This window comes from Chanodichthys erythropterus, chromosome 13 (genome assembly GCF_024489055.1).
Source record: "Chanodichthys erythropterus isolate Z2021 chromosome 13, ASM2448905v1, whole genome shotgun sequence".
NCBI lineage: Eukaryota > Metazoa > Chordata > Actinopteri > Cypriniformes > Xenocyprididae > Chanodichthys > Chanodichthys erythropterus.
Genome location: NC_090233.1, coordinates 34,620,897 through 34,642,003, shown reverse-complemented (window position 1 = coordinate 34,642,003; position 21,107 = coordinate 34,620,897). Strand labels below are relative to the sequence as shown.

Genomic DNA, 21,107 nt, shown 5'->3' with positions numbered 1-21,107 from the left:
TAATTCAATTGTTACTAGTAACAATTATGATTAGAGAGCTCTGTAATTCAATTGTTACTAGTAACAATTACAATTAGAGAGCTCTCTAATTCAATTGTTACTAGTAACAATTGAATTAGAGAGCTCTGTAATTCAATTATAGAGCTCTGCAATTACACATATCTTTAATGTGTATTTTTACTAGTAATAAATCAATTAGAGAGCTCTGTAATTCAATTGTTACTAGTAAGAATTCAATTAGAGAGCTCTATAATTGTAATTGTTACTAGTAAGAATTCAATTAGAGAGCTCTATAATTGTAATTGTTACTAGTAACAATTCAATTAGAGAGCTCTATAATTGTAATTGTTACTAGTAACAATTCAATTAGAGAGCTCTATAATTGTAATTGTTACTAGTAAAAATTGAATTAGAGAGCTCTATAATTGTAATTGTTACTAGTAACAATTCAATTAGAGAGCTCTATAATCCCAATTGTTACTAGTAACAATTGAATTACAGAGCTCTATAATTAAAAATGAATGGAAGTCAATGGAGACATATGACTAGTAATAAATTAATTGTAGAGCTCTCTAATTGTAATTGTTACTAGTAACAATTCAATTAGAGAGCTCTATAATCATAATTGTTACTAGTAAAAATTGAATTATAGAGCTCTATAATCATAATTGTTACTAGTAAAAATTGAATTATAGAGCTCTATAATTGTAATTGTTACTAGTAAGAATTCAATTAGAGAGCTCTACAATCATAATTGTTACTAGTAAAAATTGAATTATAGAGCTCTGTAATTGTAATTGTTACTAGTACAAATTAAATTATAGAGCTCTTTAATTTAATTGTTACTAGTAAAAATATAATTACGACGAGTAACGCTGGAACGTTTTTATGCTGAAACGGCCTTCCATACTCTAGTGGAATTGTAGAGCTCTGCAATTGGATTATTACTAGTAACAATTGAATTACAGAGCTCTGCAATTGAATTCTTACTAGTAATAAATGAATTGTAGAGCTCTCTAATTGGAATTGTTACTAGTAAAAACTGAATTATAGAGCTCTACAATTCAGTTGTTACTAGTAAGAATACAATTGCAGAGCTCTATAATTCAATTAGAGAGCTCTACAATCATAATTGATACTAGTAAAAATTGAATTATAGAGCTCTATAATTGTAATTGTTACTAGTACAAATTAAATTATAGAGCTCTTTAATTTAATTGTTACTAGTAAAAATATAATTACGACGAGTAATGCTGGAACGTTTTTATGCTGAAACGGCCTCCCATAAACAATTAGAATTAGAGAGCTCTGTAATTGCAATCTTACTAGTACAAATTGAATTACAGAGCTCTACAATAGCAATTCTTACTAGTAACAATTGCATTACAGAGCTCTGTATTCGGTGACATATCATTATGCTAATCGTGCCTTATGCATATTCAACTGGGGTCAGTGGCGTAACTTTGTTTTACAAAGTGGGTGGGACAAGAATGTGTATGGGGGGGGGGGTATGTTGTATTATTATTACAATAATAATAATAATAATATGATTTTAAAATGATAAATGTGTTCAAATATGATAGTTTTCCTACATCTGCTATAACACAATGTCGTTAGTCTCGAGAGTATGTATATTAGTTAATAAATACGACGATCCGCCTCTGATAATTGAATGTCCTGGTGGACTAGTGGCAGTTTCTCCGTTTAGGGTGCAAGAGGTTCCTGGTTCTAATTCAACCATGTGTAAAAACAATTTTCTCATTAAAACCAAATATTTTCATCAGTGATTGTATATCAAGAGCAGAGACACGTTTATATATATATATATATTTTTTTTTTGTGATTTCAACGTATCGAATAGAGAGTCTCCGCAACAGCGATAGATTGAAGTGCTAATCCGTGTGCACGAGCGCTGTGAACCCTGTTGCACGCGCCTCTGATAACAGTGACAACGAGCACTCAACAACATAATTTCAAAAACAACACATCCCAGCGCCAAATCGCCTATTATTAACACAAATTGATAATCAACTAGAGGTGTTTATTTTGTATTAGATATCCGCGATAATCATTCTATTATTGCATAACAATACTAAACACTGTAAATATTTAAAATGAATTTATACTCCTTAATATCAAGTTTGTCAAAACACTTTGGGTGGCTTAGGGCATTTCACCCTATATTATGTCCAGTGATATGGAGTGTTCTTGGCTCTTAGCTTTACCAATATACAAAGGTGAATGAATACAACGACTAAATATAGGCTTTCATCTCAGGCATCATCTTAATTTTGCTTTAATGTGAACATGATTAATATGTTACCTAAGTCTGTAAAATATTTCAGGATACTTTAGAACCACAGGGCTTTTATTTTGAAACACACTTTTGTAGGCGGGAAATCTGCAATCTGTTTTGCATCTCATGAATAGGAGTTCCCTTTCGATACTTCACTCGTACTGCGTATGGGGAAAGGTCTCCCTTTTTCCCCGCTGCTGAAGCCTTTTTCAATAACGCAGTGTAACTGCACCGTCATTGGTTCACTCATAGACTAGTTGTTGAACCAATGGCGGTGCGGCATAGCTGCGCGGCCTATGGCGACAAAGCACGCGAATGTTCCCGCCGAAATGGACGGGGTTAAGGGCTATATAAGCGGGCGTTTCGCCATAGGACTTCAGTGTTTTCTCCTTCAGCGACGACCTCTACTTCTCTTCGCTGATCTCCGCCTGAAGCCGAAGAAGCTCGCCGCCTTCCTGCTCTCGCCGCCGTCTGAAGAGGCTCCCGCAGCAGACTCGCCTGGACTCGCCGGTTGAGGACAGCGCCGGCGCCCTCGCAGACTGCAGCTTCCAGCGCCGTCGCCGAGTCGCCGCCTCCCGCTTCCCGCTCCCGGCCGCTTCCTGTGCGTCCCCTGCCGCCATCCGGCGCGCCGCCTGAGAGCTTCACCCGCGGCTTAACGCCGCTCTAAAAGAGCGATTTCAGCAGTTTTAACCGCTTCCAGAGCTTCCGCGGCCCTCGCCGCTCTAAAAGAGCCACCCAATTGCCGTTTTCACGGCAGCGGCGTCTTACGATGCCCCGCCACTCATGTGGTACGTGCAGGGCCCCCCTGCACGACGACGATGGACACAGCGAGTGTGTCGCCTGCCTGGGCAAGCCCCATGCGGACGGCGCGCTCGCTGGAGACTCATGCCCGCACTGCGAGTGCATGAGTCTCGCTTCCCTGCGCTCGCGGGTCGCCTTCTTCACGGAGGGCGATCTCGCCGCTCGCGCCCTCCCGTCTCCTTCCTCCCGCGAGCCGGCTAGGAAGAGACAGCGGGGTAGAGCGACTCAGCGCCCGGAGTTGAGCGAGCTCACGCCGGCCCAGCCCCCGCGTGCCTCGCCCTCTCCTCCTAGGGAACTCTCTCCCGTTCTGTTCTCCCGCCCTGAGCAGCGTCCCTCCGCGGAAGCAAGTGACCTCGTCTCATTCGGGGAACGGACGACGAACAAGATGACTCCATGTCGCTTGCGGCTTCCGAAGGGGAAGGATGGGCTGGCGAGCCGGAAGACCCCGCTCCACCACCTCCCTTGGAACCCATTGAGCATGGCCAGGGCATGGATGCCGAGCTCTTCCGCATCCTGTCTCGAGCCGTAGAGGAGCTGGACCTCGAGTGGGCCCCTCCAGAGGAGCCGTCTCGCAGCCGCCTGGACGAATGGTTCCTGCCAGGCCGCCGCCAAGCACCTCGCCAGCGTTCAGCGCCCTTCTTTCCTGAGGTCCACGAAGAGCTGACGAAGTCGTGGCGCGCTCCTTACTCCGCCCGCCTCCACACTACGCACCGCTCCGCCCTCACCGCCGTCGACGGCGCCGAGCAGAAGGGATACGAGCATCTGCCACCCCTAGACGAAGCGGTGGCTGCTCACCTCTGTCCTCCCGCGGCTGTGGGTTGGAAAACGAAGAGGGCCCTTCCTTCCAAGCCCTGTCGCACCACTTCTACACTGGCTGGACGGGCTTACACCTCGGCGGGCCAGGCTGCCTCCGCGCTCCATACCATGGCCATATTTCAGGTCTTCCAGGCCAAACTCCTCCGCTCATTGGACGAGTCTGGAATCGACGCGCCGGCTTTCAAGGATCTACGCAGCGCCACTGATCTTGCCCTGCGAGCCACGAAAGCTACGGCCCAGGCCATTGGTCGTTCCATGGCCAGCCTGGTCGTGTTGGAGCGCCACCTGTGGCTCAACCTTACGGAGATCAAGGATCTAGACAAGACGGCCTTCTTAGACGCCCCGGTCTCTCCTTCTGGTCTCTTCGGGCCTGCAGTGGAAGGCTTCACTGAGCGCTTTACTGCCGCGCAGAAATCGTCTCAGGCTATGAGGCATTTCTTGCCAAAGCGCTCCAGCTCCGCTTCTGCGTCTAGCCGCCCCAGGACTGCGCCGGCTCAGCAGAACAAGCCAGCCCCACCTGCAACACAGGCAGCGCCACCCCAGGAGCATCGCCAGCGCTCGCGCCCTGCGAAGCGCCCTCCCTTCCCGAGACGCCAGGGACCCCGGCCCAAGATTGTGCTGGACCCGGTGCCTCCGAAGTCGTCCTGATTCATCAGGAAGGAAGAGGATGGGGGATCGTCCCGTTACGACCGGACCGCCCCAAAAGCTCCCACGAGTAATTTCCCCTCCGCCTCGTTTATTTCCGGGCGTGAGAAACATGCTCCAAGTGACAGCTGGGCCCACACCTGTTGCGCCCACTCCAAACGCCGTTTTCACGGCGAACTATATTTTACCTCATCACAAAAAGAGCAAATTTCCTCTTCCACCCCTCTTGGTGTACGACCCCCTCAATGGCGATCTGTCACCAAACATCATTCAACCCCTTGCCACTCGGGCCGAGGCCTGGCAGGCCATCCCCGATGTGTCAGAATGGGTTATGGGGATCGTAAACCAGGGCTACTCGCTCCAGTTTGCACGACGGCCCCCTCGCTTCGCCGGGGTGCTTCAAACATCGGTCAATCCGGACGACGCTCATGTCCTCCGGGCCGAAGTTATGTCATTGCTGGAAAAGGGAGCTGTGGAAACAGTTCCCCCATCAGAGAGCGAGACTTTCTGGTCCCCAAAAAGGATGGCGGTCTCAGACCCATCCTAGACCTCAGACTTTTGAATCACTCCCTCATGAGACGGAAGTTCAAAATGCTGACGCTGAAGCAGATCCTCGCGCACATCTGCCCCGAGGACTGGTTCTGCTCGCTGGACCTGAAGGATGCGTATTTTCACATCCAGATAGCCCCCCGTCACAGACGATTCTTGAGATTCGCATACGAGGGGGTGGCGTACCAATATACGGTCCTGCCCTTCGGGCTGTCTCTGGCTCCTCGCACTTTCACCAAGTGCATGGACGCGGCTCTTTCCCCTCTGAGGCAGATGGGAATCCGGGTTCTGAATTATCTCGACGACTGGCTCATCTTAGCCCGTTCGCGAGACGAGCTGGAACACCACAGATCCGTGCTCCTCAGTCATCTACAATGTCTGGGTCTCAGGGTCAACTTAGCCAAGAGCTCGCTATGCCCCACTCAACGAATCTCGTTTCTGGGAGCAGTTTTCGACTCGGTCCGTATGACGGCAGTAGTCTCGCCAGAGCGCGCCCTGGCAATTCAGCAGCTCACGGCATCTGTCACGAACAAAGCCTATCTCCCTCTGAAGTTTTTCCAGAGGCTGCTAGGGCTGATGGCTTCCGCCTCCCCGGTGCTGCAGCTCGGCCTTCTTCGGATGCGGCCTCTTCAGTACTGGTTGAAGTTCCGGGTTCCTCCCAGCGCCTGGCGGCACGGCCGCTTATGTCTCAAGGTCAATCAGGCCTGTCTTCTAGCCCTGAAACCTTGGATGGATCCAGTATGGTTCGAGCGCGGAGTCCCCTTACAGGCGGTCTCATGAAGGACGGTGCTCTCAACAGACGCCTCCAACTTGGGCTGGGGCGCTGTGTGCGAGGGCAGACCGGCCTTCGGCTCGTGGAGCCACGACGAAAGCCGTCTACACATCAACTGTCTAGAGATGCTAGCAGTGATGAAGGCCCTTCAGTTCTTTCAGGCTTACTTGACGGGACGTCATGTCCTAGTTCGGTCAGACAGTATGACTGTGGTGTCATACTTGAACCACCAAGGCGGTCTCTCGTCCAGCCGCTTATGCGCTCTGGCGAAACGTCTTCTGGAATGGGCTCTTCCGAGGCTTCAGTCGCTCAGAGCGACTCATGTTCCTGGCAGGAACAATCTGGGTGCGGACATGTTGTCACGGAGCAACATCCCCTCCGACGAGTGGATGCTCCACCCCCAAGAGGTCCTCAAGATCTGGGAGTTCTTCGGGAAGGCAGAGATAGACCTCTTCGCCTCAGAAGACAACTCTCATTGCCCAATATTTTTCTCGAAGGAAGTAGATGCTCTGGCCCACACATGGCCCAGCACGCTCCTTTACGCTTTCCCTCCGATCGCACTGATCCCCCAGGTCATCAGGCGCATCAGAGAAGACCAGCACAGAGTCCTTCTGGTGGCCCCGCTCTGAAGGAACCAGGTTTGGTCCTCAGAGCTATTCAGGCTCTCCCTGGGAGCCCCGTGGCCGATTCCCCTGAGACGGGACCTCCTCTCTCAGGCAAACAGAACAATCTGGCACCCACAGCCGGAGCTCTGGGCTCTGGACCTCTGGTCCCTCGATGGGAGCCGACTAGCCTCCCCGGGGACGTCCTAAATACCATTTCTCAGGCTAGAGCCCCGTCCATGAGACGCCTCTACGACCAGAAGTGGTTAGTCTTTGTTGATTGGTGTTTGGCACGCAACATAGACCCTGTGGAGAGTGACGTATCTTCCATACTGTCTTTCCTCCAAGAGCGCTTGGGAATGGGGCGCACCCCTTCCACGCTTAAGGTTTACGTAGCAGCCATTGCGGCGTTCCACGCTCCTATTGCTGGCCAATCAGTGGGACGAAACGGGCTTGTGATCCGTTTTTTGAGGGGTGCTAGGCGATTGAATCCTCCCCGCCCTCTCACTGTTCCCCCCTGGGACCTCTCGTTGGTCCTCAGGGCCTTAAAGGGAGCCCCATTTGAACCAATGGGTTCAGCCGACCTCAGGCCCCTAACGCTAAAAACCGCTCTGCTACTAGCACTAGCATCGGTTAAGCGTGTCGGCGATTTGCAGGCTCTCTCTGTCAACCCTGCATGCCTCGAATTCGGGCCTGGTGACTCTAAGGTCGTTCTGAAACCTAGGCATGGCTACGTTCCTAAGGTGCTCTCAACTCCGTTTCGAGCTCAGGTCATTTCACTCTCTGCTCTTCCTCCCTCGGCGGACGAACTGGAGCTGGAGCTACTCTGCCCAGTCAGGGCATTGAGGACCTACATAGAGCGATCGCGGTCCTTTAGGCAGTCGGATCAGCTCTTTGTTTGTTTTGGCGGCCGCACCAAAGGGTCTCCGGTCTCGAAACAGTGCATCTCCCGTTGGATAGTGGATGCTATTAACCTGTGCTACTCCTCACTGGGTACTAACTGCCCCATAGGAGTCAGGGCCCACTCCACTAGAGGAATGGCTTCCTCGTGGGCTTGGTCCAACGGAGTTTCCATCCAAGACATCTGTGAGGCGGCCGGTTGGTCTTCGCCGTCCACCTTTATCAGGTTCTATCATCTCGATGTCCCGACCTTACAAGCTCAGGTTCTCTCGGTGTGATTAGCGGCCTCAGACGAGTTCCGCTTCACTCCATCCCAGGAAGTATCTTCCTTAAGTGTAACCATGGGTTCGGTTAGGCTTTGCCTACTTGCTTGTCTTCTTGGCCCCCTCTTGGTTGGACAAATGCAAGCTATATCATTCCCAGCCGTGGCACGGCGTGGTTGAATTCGTTCCCCATACGCAGTACGAGTGAAGTATCGAAAGGGAACGTACTCGGTTACTAACGTAACCTCGGTTCCCTGAGATACGGAACGAGTACTACGTCACTTGCCGTGCCACGAGGCTGCGGCTCAGGGTCGTCGCTTCAGTCGATTGACACTGAAGTCCTATGGCGAAACGCCCGCTTATATAGCCCTTAACCCCGCCCATTTCGGCGGGAACATTCGCGCACTTTGTCGCCATAGGCCGCGCAGCTATGCCGCGCCGCCATTGGTTCAACAACTTGTCTATGAGTGAACCAATGACGGTGCAGTTACACTGCGTTATTGAAAAAGGCTTCAGCAGCGGGGAAAAAGGGAGACCTTTCCCCATACGCAGTACTCGTTCCGTATCTCAGGGAACCGAGGTTACGTTAGTAACCGAGTACGTTTTTACTAGTAATAATACAATCATAGAGCTCTGTAATTAGAATTGTTACTAGTAAGAATTGAATTAAAGAGCTCTCTTATTCAGTTTTTACTAGTACCAATTACAATTAGAGAGCTCTATAATTCAGTTTTTACTAGTAACAATTGAATTAGAGAGCTCTCTAGTGGAATTGTAGAGCTCTGCAATTGGATTACTACTAGTAACAATTGAATTACAGAGCTCTGCAATTGAATTCTTACTAGTAATAAATGAATTGTAGAGCTCTCTAATTGGAATTGTTACTAGTAAAAACTGAATTATAGAGCTCTACAATTCAGTTGTTACTAGTAAGAATACAATTGCAGAGCTCTATAATTCAATTAGAGAGCTCTACAATCATAATTGTTACTAGTAAAAATTGAATTATAGAGCTCTATAATTGTAATTGTTACTAGTACAAATTAAATTATAGAGCTCTTTAATTTAATTGTTACTAGTAAAAATATAATTACGACGAGTAATGCTGGAACGTTTTTATGCTGAAACGGCCTTCCATAAGGGACGGATTTTTCAATCACATTCAACCACAGAGTTACGCTAGCTGTCACTGCTAGGCTGTTTGTTCTGCTTCTGGATATAGTCCAATCAGCGTCGAGTCATGCTCTGTGGAGTACCGCCTCTTTTTGGGCGATTTCAGTCTGGTCGAGATTTGCCCCGAGTGCTCCCATAGACTTCCATTCAAAAAACTTTTTTTTCGAACTGCAGGCACTGCAATGCAATCTCTATGGGTTCCGGGAGGGCTAGCACTAACGTGCTTTCGTCATCATACGTAACCTTAACTTGTGTAGCGATTGGTGCAAACAAACATACCGCTATTAATAATATTTTTTTAAGCTGAAGTGACATCCAATAATTTCCTCAGTGCATGTTTACATTTCACAGGTATATTCTCCATCTGCAAATGTTAGAAAGTCGAGAAAATATTTCCATTTTGCAGCCAGGCGTGGACGAGCCTTCAGCAAGCACAAACTTCCGTGAACGAGCGCCGCCGCGAGTATGCACGCCAAACAGACGGAGTTCAATCTGAGTCAAATACATTTTGCTAAAAATATTTGTTGTTGAAAATTTGTTTTTGTTGGCGAACATAATTATGCCATATGTAGAATTTCTAAAATACAACAGTGTATTTGTACAATAGCAGTAACTGTGTAAAGTGACTGTTAATAGGGTAATCAACATAATAATAATTAATCTGTTCTATTGTTTTTATTTATTTTCATTTTTAGTTTAGTGTATTTAACTTCTGCTTTAAAAAACATTTTGTTTTTAGATTGTAAAGTTAGAATATTAGAATATAGCCTAGGCCTAATGTGATTTGACCCCCTTTTTTGCACATAATATATCATATACTACACAGTTACATTCATGTTTGGTTTTTATAGCCTTCAATATGAACATTGTTTCTAGGACAATCTTGGGCAGAATGGGAATTTAAAAAAAAAAAAAAATTAAATACAGATATATATTTTTAGATCCCAGCCCTATGGCATGCTTTAAATATTGAATTTTCCACTTTTTAGATAATCAATAATGATACATGATTATATCACTTGTTAAATGATTATTTAACAATTAGCCTATTCATTCCTGCATTTATATAGGCTATTAAAAAAAAAAAATTGCGCCCCACCAAAAGATTTTTGCACCATCTTTTGCTCGCATAAAGCAAGTAGTGTACACAGTCGTAGCTGTTATGTATCTTTGTAACTCATTGTAAGCCCTCTTTTTGAGGCACATGAAATCGCACGAACCCACCCCCTCACCCCCTTTATAAAAAAAAAAGAAAAAAAAAAAAAAAAAAAAAAAAGCGGGCTCCCCCAAATTCCACTGCTTTTGTCATTCAGAAGAAGAATCCATAAAACACTTATTTTTTTAATGTGTATTTGCCCAGTCGTTTTGGATTGATATTGAATATCTAATATTCAAATTAACAAAATTAAAAGATTCAACTATCTGGTAAAGATATATTTTTGTTATATAAAAATAAGATTTTGGAGCAAAATTTGATGATTAACTTAATAATTATGTATGGAAAATATCACATACACAAACAGAAATGGAATAATAATAATAAACCTAACATTATTGAATTGAAGCATTATATTGAGGCCCTAAAAGATGCAAGAAATAAAAAAGTGATACGGATGTATAGAATTTTTTAATCCTTTTCTTTTTGGAACACTCTGTAAGTTTTTTTCCCCTGTAGTTTTTTTTTTTCTTTCTTAGTTTGTTTCTTCTTTCTGTTGTTTCCTTTGTTATTATGAATGTAATACATAATAGTTGAACACATTGTGATCCTCTGTATGTATATTGTTCTTGTTATGCAATAAAAATTAATAAATTTAAAAAAAGTCACGAGGAAAAAAAAAAAAAAGTTATTTTTTTTAGGATTTCCAGTTCAATTGCCCCAAAGTCTATGGGTTTTTTTAATGTGTTTTTGCTAAATCACCTGAAATAAGTTCTGTGGTTAACAAAGCCTCTAAATATTTTCATGTTTTGATCTATGACATTAAACACACCAGTTATAACCTGCTTGTGATTTTTTAAACCTTTACTGTGTCTTAAAAACAGACTACTTCCTTTGGCGGGGACTTTAGACGTCATCATGATAAACAGGACATTTGGACAGCATTTCTCATGAAAAAGTATTCATACACAGCGCATATCATAATCAGCGAGCATGTTTATCAATAAAGTTGTTTTTTAAATAAAGTTTGAGGAAGCTTGGTGGTGACGACGTTGATCCACGACCATGGTGTACTATAGTCTGTTTATATACTGTTAGCTTTTTATATCTGACGACTATTTAGGCTTCAAATGTTGTGTTAACTTGTAAAGATTATCTTGATAGACAAAACGTGTAAGTGTCATGAACCTTTGTTAAACACAGAGCTTATTTTTTGCGATTTTCCAAAAGTCTATGGTAAAAATGCATAGGCTTTCGATCGAGGGAAGCCGTGCGCCGCTAACTTCCGGGTTGGCCTACAAAAACACATCATCCCTGAGGTACTCCAAAGACTCGAAAAATACCGTTTTGGGGGGGTTTTTTTTGGTCATGATTAGAGCGTTTATAAACAAAATTTATGAGACAGTTGTTGTTAGATTTCATTGGTGATTTCAAATATGAAATTTAATCGAAAGCTTGGCAAACAGCTTTGGAGAATTTGATGTTTCCCCATTCAAAGAGATAGGAGCTGCACTTGAATGCCCGAGAGGCGTTTCAAAGATGGCCGCTGAGTGAAATAACTTAAGTCTTAAATGGACTTTGATAATACGCATACATGACGTCATCGTTTCCACAGATTCGCATTTTTGTTGTTTACATGAAGACCGTTTTTAAAAACTTGCACTTTGAAACCCATTTTCAAAAGCTTGCATTTTTTGGGCACCTAAAATGCTATTGTCTTGTGAATGAACGGCCAAAACACATTAAAAGTTTTACATTTTTAGTTGAAAACGGTGTTGTGTAAACGGCTTCTAAATAAGGAGATACTAACCAGCAAGCAATAGCTGTCATTTCAGCGTCTCGGTTAACTATAGACCCGATATAGTCCGGCTATGAGTAACCCACTTTTTGCCAAAATAATCTTTAATTTGGTTACATGTCGTTTTTGTCAAAATAACTTGATGATGAGATGTATGGTATTCCATCATGTAAGCAAAGTCAACAGTGATTACAAGGTGTTTGGTTTCATATCTTTGACATGTTCTATGCGTAGGCTACGCGTAGCCACGATTTAGTTCATAGTCAGACCGGCTATTTGTAGCCCACCTTAAGTCAGTCCTGATTTATTGTATTTTTTGGATAGGAAGTGTTGATATCATGTTTACAATGATATTCATCATGTTTGCAATGTCAATGATATCTACAAAATGTATAATTTCATGACATGGTCTATCTGTAGTCACGATTTAGTTCTGAATTGGATAGGCTATGTGCAGTCTGCTTTTAGTCCACCCTGGCTTGGCTATAGCCTTGATTCAGACCAGCAATGAGTGTAACCAAAATAGTGTAAAGGGTCATGAAACCCCAGAACACATTTTTTGAGCTGTGAGCAGATATGTATAGGCTGCACATCATTGAAAACACTAAAGGTACTCATTAATTTTATTTAAAAGTTGAAATTAATTATTTTTTCAGAGCGATTTCTGTCTTCCGGTTTGAAAAGCAAAGTCGGAACAAAATCTGACGTCATCGTATTCTACCGGCAAGATCCGGAGTGCTGATTGCTGCTGCCTAAAGAGTGGGAAAATAAACTGTTTATCACATGGAGGAATGACTGGACTGCTTGTTGATACTAGCCCACGAATGGTAGAAGTGAAGTTTAAAGTTTAGTGGTCCGATGCTTCTACCGTACTACGGTGTACATTTTAGGACTTACGGTGTACATTTTAGGACTTTAGGACCTCAGTCATACAACGAAAAGGCATCATGCCTCAGACTAAAAGGCTTCAGTCATCGGACAAAACGGCATCGCGCCTCAGACTGAAAGGCTTCAAGTCTCAGGAAAAAAAACGTCAGGTGTCTGGTCTCGTACAATTAGGCAATGAATGAAACAGCCTCAGACCAAAAGGCATCAGACAAAACAGCTTCAGACTAAAAGGCATCAGACATAAAGGCATTCAGATGAAACAGATTTAGAAAGAAGCGAATTGTCCCACCTCAATGTGATGTCATGTGCACATAGTTTTCTGTTAAATGTTACACTAAGTTGTATAAAATATATCCCACTGAGATTATTTTGTAAATTTGTATTATTCACTAGTTTTATTTGCATGTAGGCTATAAAAAAAATAACACAGTGCAACTAGCTTGCATTGCAAACTATCGTGAACACAAAGTTAACCATGGTTAAAAGTGTGTTAACTATGATTTTTTTTGTTGGATTGCATAGGCTACTATTTGTATAACAATAATTTTACTACAAATACCTTAAACTATAGCGTAGCAAACTATGGTTAACTTCAATAACCGTTTTGTTTTATTTGTAGTAAAACCATGGTTCATTTTTATGAAAGGTAAAAAAAATACTTTCGAGCTATTTGAACGCGTTGTTATAAGCAAGGAAACGGCTTTATTTCTGCTGTTCCAGCGCCACCTACTGTCAGAGAGTCGATTAGGCAAGGCAAGGCAATTTTTTTTTTATATTTAGCACATTTCATACACAATGGTAATTCAAAGTGCTTTACATAAAAATGAAAATACATAAGAATAAAAATGCAATGCATAAAAATAACAATAAAAACAGAATCCCACTATCTGGATGGAAGAGTCACATTTTACATTTTCATTCAGCCTGTTGCTGTTTTTCTGCAGACCAATGTGAAATTAGGCATGTTCTTTTCTGTTCTTTTCTTATTCGCCAAGGGATTACATAAATAGCCTACATGAATACCATCAACACGCAGCAACAAAATTAACATGCACACGCACACACACCTTACATCAATTTGGGAATAGTAACAGTAAAGAAAAGACAACTGAAGGACTGCATTATGATGGGATAAAAGCTAATAGAAAGTTAGGCTATACACACACAAAAAAAAGAAAGAAATGATGCCTTTTAATCTGAGTCTGTTTCATCCGATGCCTTTTGGTCTGAGGCTGTTTCGTTCGATGCCCAATTGTACGAGACCAGACACCTGACATTGTTTTTCATGAGACCTGAAGCCTTTCAGTCTGAGGCGCGATGCTGTTTTGTCCGATGACTGAAGCCTTTTAGTCTGAGGCATGACGCCTTTTCGTTGTATGACTGAGGTGTGAAGAAGTCCCAAAATGTACACCGTACTGGACCCATTTATACTAACAAGCCAAAAGAAAAATACACATCTTATTAAATAAATTAATTAATACAAAACTATTTACACAATAGATCCTTGATTCTGATAGGCTAACATAAATTCTAAGGTTTTCTGGCCACAAATTAAATAGTTAGGACAGGTGGGCAAATAAAAGGATTGAATTACAGGAGTGGCAGGTTGCAATACAACCTCAGGACTTTACAGTGCACACCATATATTGTGGTATGATAAACATAATACAGTACAAACATAACATTACAAATGCAATGCATGTGAAATGAAACCTGACATAAGACACTAGAAAGGCAAAATTACAGCTTGTGGGATATTCAATGAACTGGAAATAGACCAAGACAAAATGCAAAAAAGCAAGTCTTAATATTTTATTTGCTTCTCAGGTAAATTAATGTTGTTTTAAGAATGTTATGAACGTTTCTTGCTAGAAACCCACTTAAAAATATGATTTGCAATGTAGAGCAGAAAAATATTTATAGATGTTTTATATGAGTACCCAGATAGCATGTAATCATTGAAACAAGTTAAATCAGTGTTGATGCGTCAACGTTAAATGCATTGAATTAACGTTACAAAGTGATGTTGCTTTAGTATAACTCTAACCACAATTCAATGCTAATATTATTGATTCAACATTACAAAGTGATATTTTTCAACATCACTTTTGCACCCTCAGTTAATGTTGAAACAATGTTGAGATTTCAACAAAAAAATCAATAATATCATTGAATTAACATTATGAAGCGCTTTTCCGCATTTAATGTTGAAACAATGATGAACAAAAAAATAAATAATAATAACGGTAATGCTATTGAATCAGCATTACACTATGATTGATTCTACATCACTGATGCTGAATCAATATTGAAATTAACAAAAATACGTCATTAGTAATATTGCTTGATCTATGTTAATGTGATGTTGATTTTAAATCACTTTTGTTGAAACACTGAAAAGACAACAGAAATGTCAACATAAAATAATTTCCTGAACAACATTAATATTTCAGCTACACTTCAATGTTACAAATTTCTGACCATTTCAAAGTTTTGGGAAACCCTTTTAAAATATAAATGACACCTTTCCAGCAGCTGAGTCAGTTTATTTTATTTGTCAGTTTAACACAATCAATGACAAAGAGATAAAGAATTTAATTTTCTAAGAGTGGGGCAAAATGGACAAAAGCATTACAACCTTTAAAAATAACATTACTTTCAGAAGTCTTCCAGGCAGGTGTGTTGGAGCTAAACTCCTCATGAAGAGGAATAAACACCTCTGAACTATGGGCATTACATAAATCTCAGTTCATTTTTTGTGAAACTACATACACATTCAAGTAACAAGTTTATCTTGTAGAATAAAAGAGCTTAGTTTTTTTTTTAAACTAAAATTTCTTTAAAGCTGCAGATTCACCTTACATAGACCTCAATCTGTTTAAATATCACAAAATAGCAATGTCAGTCATTTTCTCAAATATAAGGTGCAGTTTTTTTGTGATTGTGTTTCAGTGGAAACAGGCTAAACTGAACGGAGATCAGTTACATTCCACATTTAATACAGATTCAGGAATATGAATGATTACCCTGATTAAGCAGTAATGAGGGAGCAGGAGATAAGGCACAGGATAGCATCAAGTCCCAGGTCAGGTGATAATCCTATCGACTAGAACTCAATGTATTAGAAATGTCACATTTATCACATGCACTTTAAGAATTTATAAAATGGATGGTTTATTCAAGTAATTCAATACATTTTATATATATCTTATTAGATTCAGTAAACAATAAATACAATAAATTATAATAACAATAAATAAATTAATTAATGCAAATAACAAGCACAAAAAAAAAAAAAAAAAAAAAAAGAAATAAGAAAGATGCACCATTGTTTGAAACCCAGAGAAGTCAGGTAGTTCACCAAACAAGACTACTTTATAGGATGCAACTGTGTTTTCTCTTAAATGAGGAGGAATTGATTAGACTACTGTGAAATCCACGTGCAAAACCAAAATGGCCAATTACCAATCAGTGGCCAATTGTTGGTTTTTCAACCATTTTTCTACAGACTTGATACAATCATGAAGGCCCACCCCTAAACCAAGCCCCAACACACTTTAAACATTGAAATATCAATCTCAATGATGGTTTGGATCAAAATTCAACATGTCATCAATGTCACCATGCTATCTGGTTATACATCTGTTACTGATTCACAGCTCACAAGACCATTATATTACACACATGGCATATTTATTGACCAATCATAAAAAAAAAAAATAAAAAAAAAATATTATGGCAAATATTATTTAATCAGGATTTAACAAGGTATCCAACATATTCAGTCATATTTAAAACTGATTTCCCTGTGGAAACCTGTGCATGCAAAGCGTTTTTGACTCAGATTTGTGATTTACTAATCTTTCATAATGCTTTGTTAAACCAATTTGACCAGTTAATGTCTCAAAACTAAGGGAAAGGGAAATTATGCTTTTTTTGTGAAACAACATGATGTGAATTAAAACTTTCACAAAGATGCTAGTTTGGGCGAACTTCTGCATTGTTTTTAGCTACATGAGAGAAGCGAATTATTTTCACTTGGCCTACACTAATATTGATGTCCCGCCACAGATATTCAGGAGAGAGCAGTTTACTGGGTTTGTTATAAAGGAAGTACTTGTTCAAGTGAGACTCCTCATGCCATATCGCCTCAATGGAGTTTGCTGCATCAATGTTCATCTGCTCCCGGCAGGTTTTGGTGAGATTATGTACATCTGCCAGTGAGCCACCAAATGCAGCAGCAGTGTAATAGTAATCACCTTCCCCAGCTGGAATGAATGCTTGAGACTCTGGCCTACGCTCATATGTGAATTGATCCCTTGGATAATCAAAGAACCAAGGATGTATCACACCGACAAGACGACCCAAAGACTCCGACCCCCAGTGGCCATAGAACTTTGTATCCACGTCCAGGCAGAAAATATAGTCAGCTTCATTGGCCAGTTCGTTCTCCATTAGTTTTTCCAGTAATTCCATTCTGCCCATACTGATGTCCTGCCATCTGTCCATGCTCGGAACCCTCCGAACTGTCAAATGATGATTTTCACCCATCTTTACTTCAGGAACTGCTTCTGGTTGATCTGTAAACAAGTAGTAATGCACTCGAAATCCAACAAAGTAATGGTCCTCTGCTGACTCCAGAAAATCTTTGAGAAAACGTGTGTATCTAAAAAAGAATGAGAGGAATAGATATGTGTGTATACATATACATGTATATGTAATAATACTGACCCCATATACATTTTTGAAAGAAATTAATACTTTTATTTAGCAACGACACATTGAATTGATCAAAAGTGAGGGTAAAGACATTAAGAATGTTTCAAAAGATATTTTTCAAATAAATGCAGCTCTTTTGAACTTTCTATTCATCAAATAATTCTGATTGAAAAATGTATCATGTTTTCCAAAAAAATATTAACCCTGTTTTCAACATTGAAAATGACAGAAATGTTTCTTCAGCATCAATGTGAGGCGTGATATGGCCTAAAATACTTCCATACCAAAATCTACAAACATCAACATCAAGTCCCCCAAGAATATGAATATATGAGAGAGAGAAAAGAACAATTTTGAGAGTTTGAGAAGTATGAAACTTTGTTACTTTCCCAAAGCGAAGACAGTGGTTGCTATAGTGATGTTGTGTTGTTTGTAGATAGAGTCGATCAGTATGGAGTCAAAGGTTCCCTCCCAAACAACTGGGGCTAACCATGGTGTCATAGAAACAACATCTGTCTGACTGTGTAAACACAAACACATACACACAGATTACAGTCAAACATTGGTGTGGCATGTGTATACAGTAAATAAGTAAATATTCTGAAAGTACATAAGCTGTATGTAAGGGTATTAAACAGTGAATTCTGTCAAGTCTTATTGTGCAAGAGTGCACATAAGCTTTTTTGTATACGTTGAAGAGAGAATTAATTTATTTGTGTGTATGTATTGAGTACTTACCCTAATCCGTCTGTTTGTTGATTTCTGCAAACCAAAACACAATTTTACACAGGAGCAGGACTGTACAACTCAACAGACCTCATCACAGCACTGTAATCAAACTATAGTGGTGGGGTTCTGGGTAGTTAAACAACAGTCTTTACACGTGACACAATGCATAATAATTATCGAACATGTAAAGGATTTCGGAGCATGCGTAGTATGCATATTAATGCAGAACGAAACTGAGCTTCAATTGTTTTATCCGTTTGCCTAACTTAAGCAATAATTGGACTGGTTCGAACTAAACCTTTTAAATGTTTTGATCAGACTGAAATTGATCGTTTAATGTTCACGTAAACATATATAGACTACTTACCTAAACCAACTGGAAGTGTAGCCCAAGAAAATTAGCCTGTGAGAGAAGACATAATCCCATAAGCAGAGATCTTTTGGAAATGTGTGTAGGCGCTCACACACTCTTTAGTAGAAGTAAATTTTAGTTAAAAAAAACAACAAAAAAAAACTGTCTCTGACTGTCTCTTTCAAAAGATTAGATTTTAGATTTTGTTTGTTTAAATATATAATTGAAGACAGAATTTGTGCCTTTGCAACTTTTAAATGTGTGGCACATTCCATACACTTTCGAGTCTATATTCACATAAATGATTTATAGGCTACATACATGGAACATACATGCATGGAAAATGACCCACTCAACCCAGTAGCAGAAAAAAACAACTGAATAAAGAATAAAAAATTAAAAAATTAAATAAATAAAATAACATCAACACTCTAAAAAACGCACTGCTCTTCTGCTATTTAAAACCAATAAAAAAAGGGTCTCATCAATAAGCACCATTAGGACCAATGTCTTTTACTTTCAGCAGGAACCTCTTGGTTTTAATATCTGGCTTTATAGAGCATATTAGTTTTATTTGACTGAATCATTTTGTTTAAACTTTCAAATTAAAATTTCCTGATAATTTACTCACCCCCATGTCATCCAAGATGATTGTCTTTCTTTCTTCAGTCAAAAAGAAATTAAGGTTTTTGATGAAAACATTCCAGGATTTTTCTTCATATAGTGGACTTCAATGGCCTCCAAAGTTTGAACTAAATTGTCATATACAATATGCTAGTGCAGGTATATAACAATTTAGTTCAAACTTTGACCTGTGGAGGGCAGTAATACACTTAGCAGTGTCTACACTGCCGTTGTTCAAGATGAGATCAGAAAATGATGGATGGTTTCTCTAGATAAGACCCTTATTTCTCATCTAGGATTGTGTAGAACGTTTTGAAGCTGCACTGAAACTGTAATTTTGACCTTCAATCATTTGGAGGCCATTGAAGTCCACCATATGGAGAAAAATCCTGGAATGTTTTCATCAAAAACCTTAATTTCTTTTCGACTGAAGAGAGAAGGACACAGACATCTTGGATGACTTGGGGGTGAGTAAATTATCAGGAAATTTTAATTTGAAAGTGAACTAATCCTTTAAGTGCCTCCACAATTTCCCACTAAACACACCTGAATGTCTTTTCAAATGTTCCATCATTTGGTTGCTTGTTCAATATTTGGCTTACCAAAAACACAAATACTGTGAACATGAATATCACATAGTCTTTACAGTTTTATTGAAGGAATACATGAAGGAAGAGAGATAACCGCACTGGCTTTCTGTATAATTACTTCCATCTTCATGAATAGCACTTCCTGTCTTCTGAGACCTGCATTCAGTGATGAATTCTGTTAAACAGGTTCTAAACTGCTTTTTGTTTTTGTGTTTGTTTAGTGAGAATATGAGCTTAAACCATAATGCACACAGTCTAAAATGCATTTTCCCTTGGTGATCAAAAAATAACTATCAAGTTATCTTGTATAAAAACAAACCAATAAATACATTAAAAAAAAATAGCAAAATGCTTCAAGTATTTAATTTTACTACAAAAGTGACAAATTGAGAAATATCTCAGCTGGTCTTTCGGTCAGTTTAGAGATATATGAAAATTACATTTCTTAAACAGATTTAAAACCAGTGTTGTGATTTATTTAACATTCAAATAACAAAAGTGTGAGAAAATCAGCCTCAGATTTACAAAAAGTTTTTACATACCCACTCAGTGATAAGCCGACAAACATGCCAAAAAGGAAGAAGTGAACACTCTGACGGAGTCGCATTATTGTTGTATCGGCTGGGTCTTGTGTCCGTATTCACTTGATGGATTGAACTGGAAAATGAGAGTGAAAATATCAGGCAAGAAGAGTGTATTGTCATGTTGCGAGAAAGATTTGAAAGTCAAACACAAGCCTGGCTAGGGTGGGGCTTTACAATTTACTACTACTTAAAAACAGATATACTGCAACAGTCAATGACTGTTCCACATCATTCAGCACATCCTGTTTTTAAGAAGAATTTATCGATATATGCAGTATAGACCAGGTACTGAAATAAAACGGTAGCCTACAACTGTACAAAGTATTGTAAAGTTGAAGAACTTGCTTTAAAATACACTAGGTTAAAAAGGTTAGCCCAAGGGCTAGGTAAATGCTAGGTAAATATAGGACAGAACACATGTTGGGCTAATTTTACCCAGCAAATTGGGTTATTTAACCCAGCATAATGAGGTGATTATTTTTTTTACTATAATACTAGCTTTTTTTTTTTTTTTTTTTTTACTTAATAGGCCTACATGAAGCTTAATCCTCTAAACTTTTGTAAAATACTTCACACAACCACAGGTTGGCATGATATCTTTTTATCATATTTTACAGTAGCCATAATAGGCTCTTTTATAACCTACCATTTTTAATACATATTGCTTACATTTAAACTCGCTTAACAAACATTATAATTAAAAATTAAACATTTAGAAAGTAATTCAAGTCTAATCAGCCGGTCTCTGTTATCCCGTTTCCACCGTATTGTTCTCGTTCTCGTACCGGAGTTGGACTCACGTTCGGCGTGCAACTGCTAACTCAGTGAAGGAAGTATAGCGTAAGCAAAC

The 21,107-nt window shown here is 40.4% G+C and overlaps 1 protein-coding gene across 1 annotated transcript; it reads right to left on the bottom strand.

Annotated features, from left to right (window-relative positions):
* Nucleotides 1–16,637: 16,637 nt before the first annotated feature.
* LOC137034658 (histo-blood group ABO system transferase-like) lies at nt 16,638–20,280 on the bottom strand. Its single transcript, XM_067407769.1, has 5 exons — nt 20,216–20,280; nt 18,475–18,510; nt 18,117–18,140; nt 17,764–17,898; nt 16,638–17,325 (listed from the first exon to the last, which is right to left on the bottom strand). The coding sequence occupies exons 1-5, from the start codon at nt 20,278–20,280 to the stop codon at nt 16,638–16,640; spliced, it is 948 nt and encodes a 315-aa protein (XP_067263870.1).
* Nucleotides 20,281–21,107: the final 827 nt, after the last annotated feature.

Bases quoted from the DNA above. Each gene is read 5' to 3' on its own strand.
- LOC137034658 (XM_067407769.1), bottom strand. From the start codon at position 20,280: ATGCGACTCCGTCAGAGTGTTCACTTCTTCCTTTTTGGCATGTTTGTC. The intron at 18,141-18,474 runs GTAAGTAGTCTA...TTTGGTTTGCAG, and splicing joins TACACTTCCAGTTGGTTTAG to AAATCAACAAACAGACGGAT. The intron at 17,326-17,763 runs GTAACAAAGTTT...ATTCTTTTTTAG, and splicing joins ACTGTCTTCGCTTTGGGAAA to ATACACACGTTTTCTCAAAG.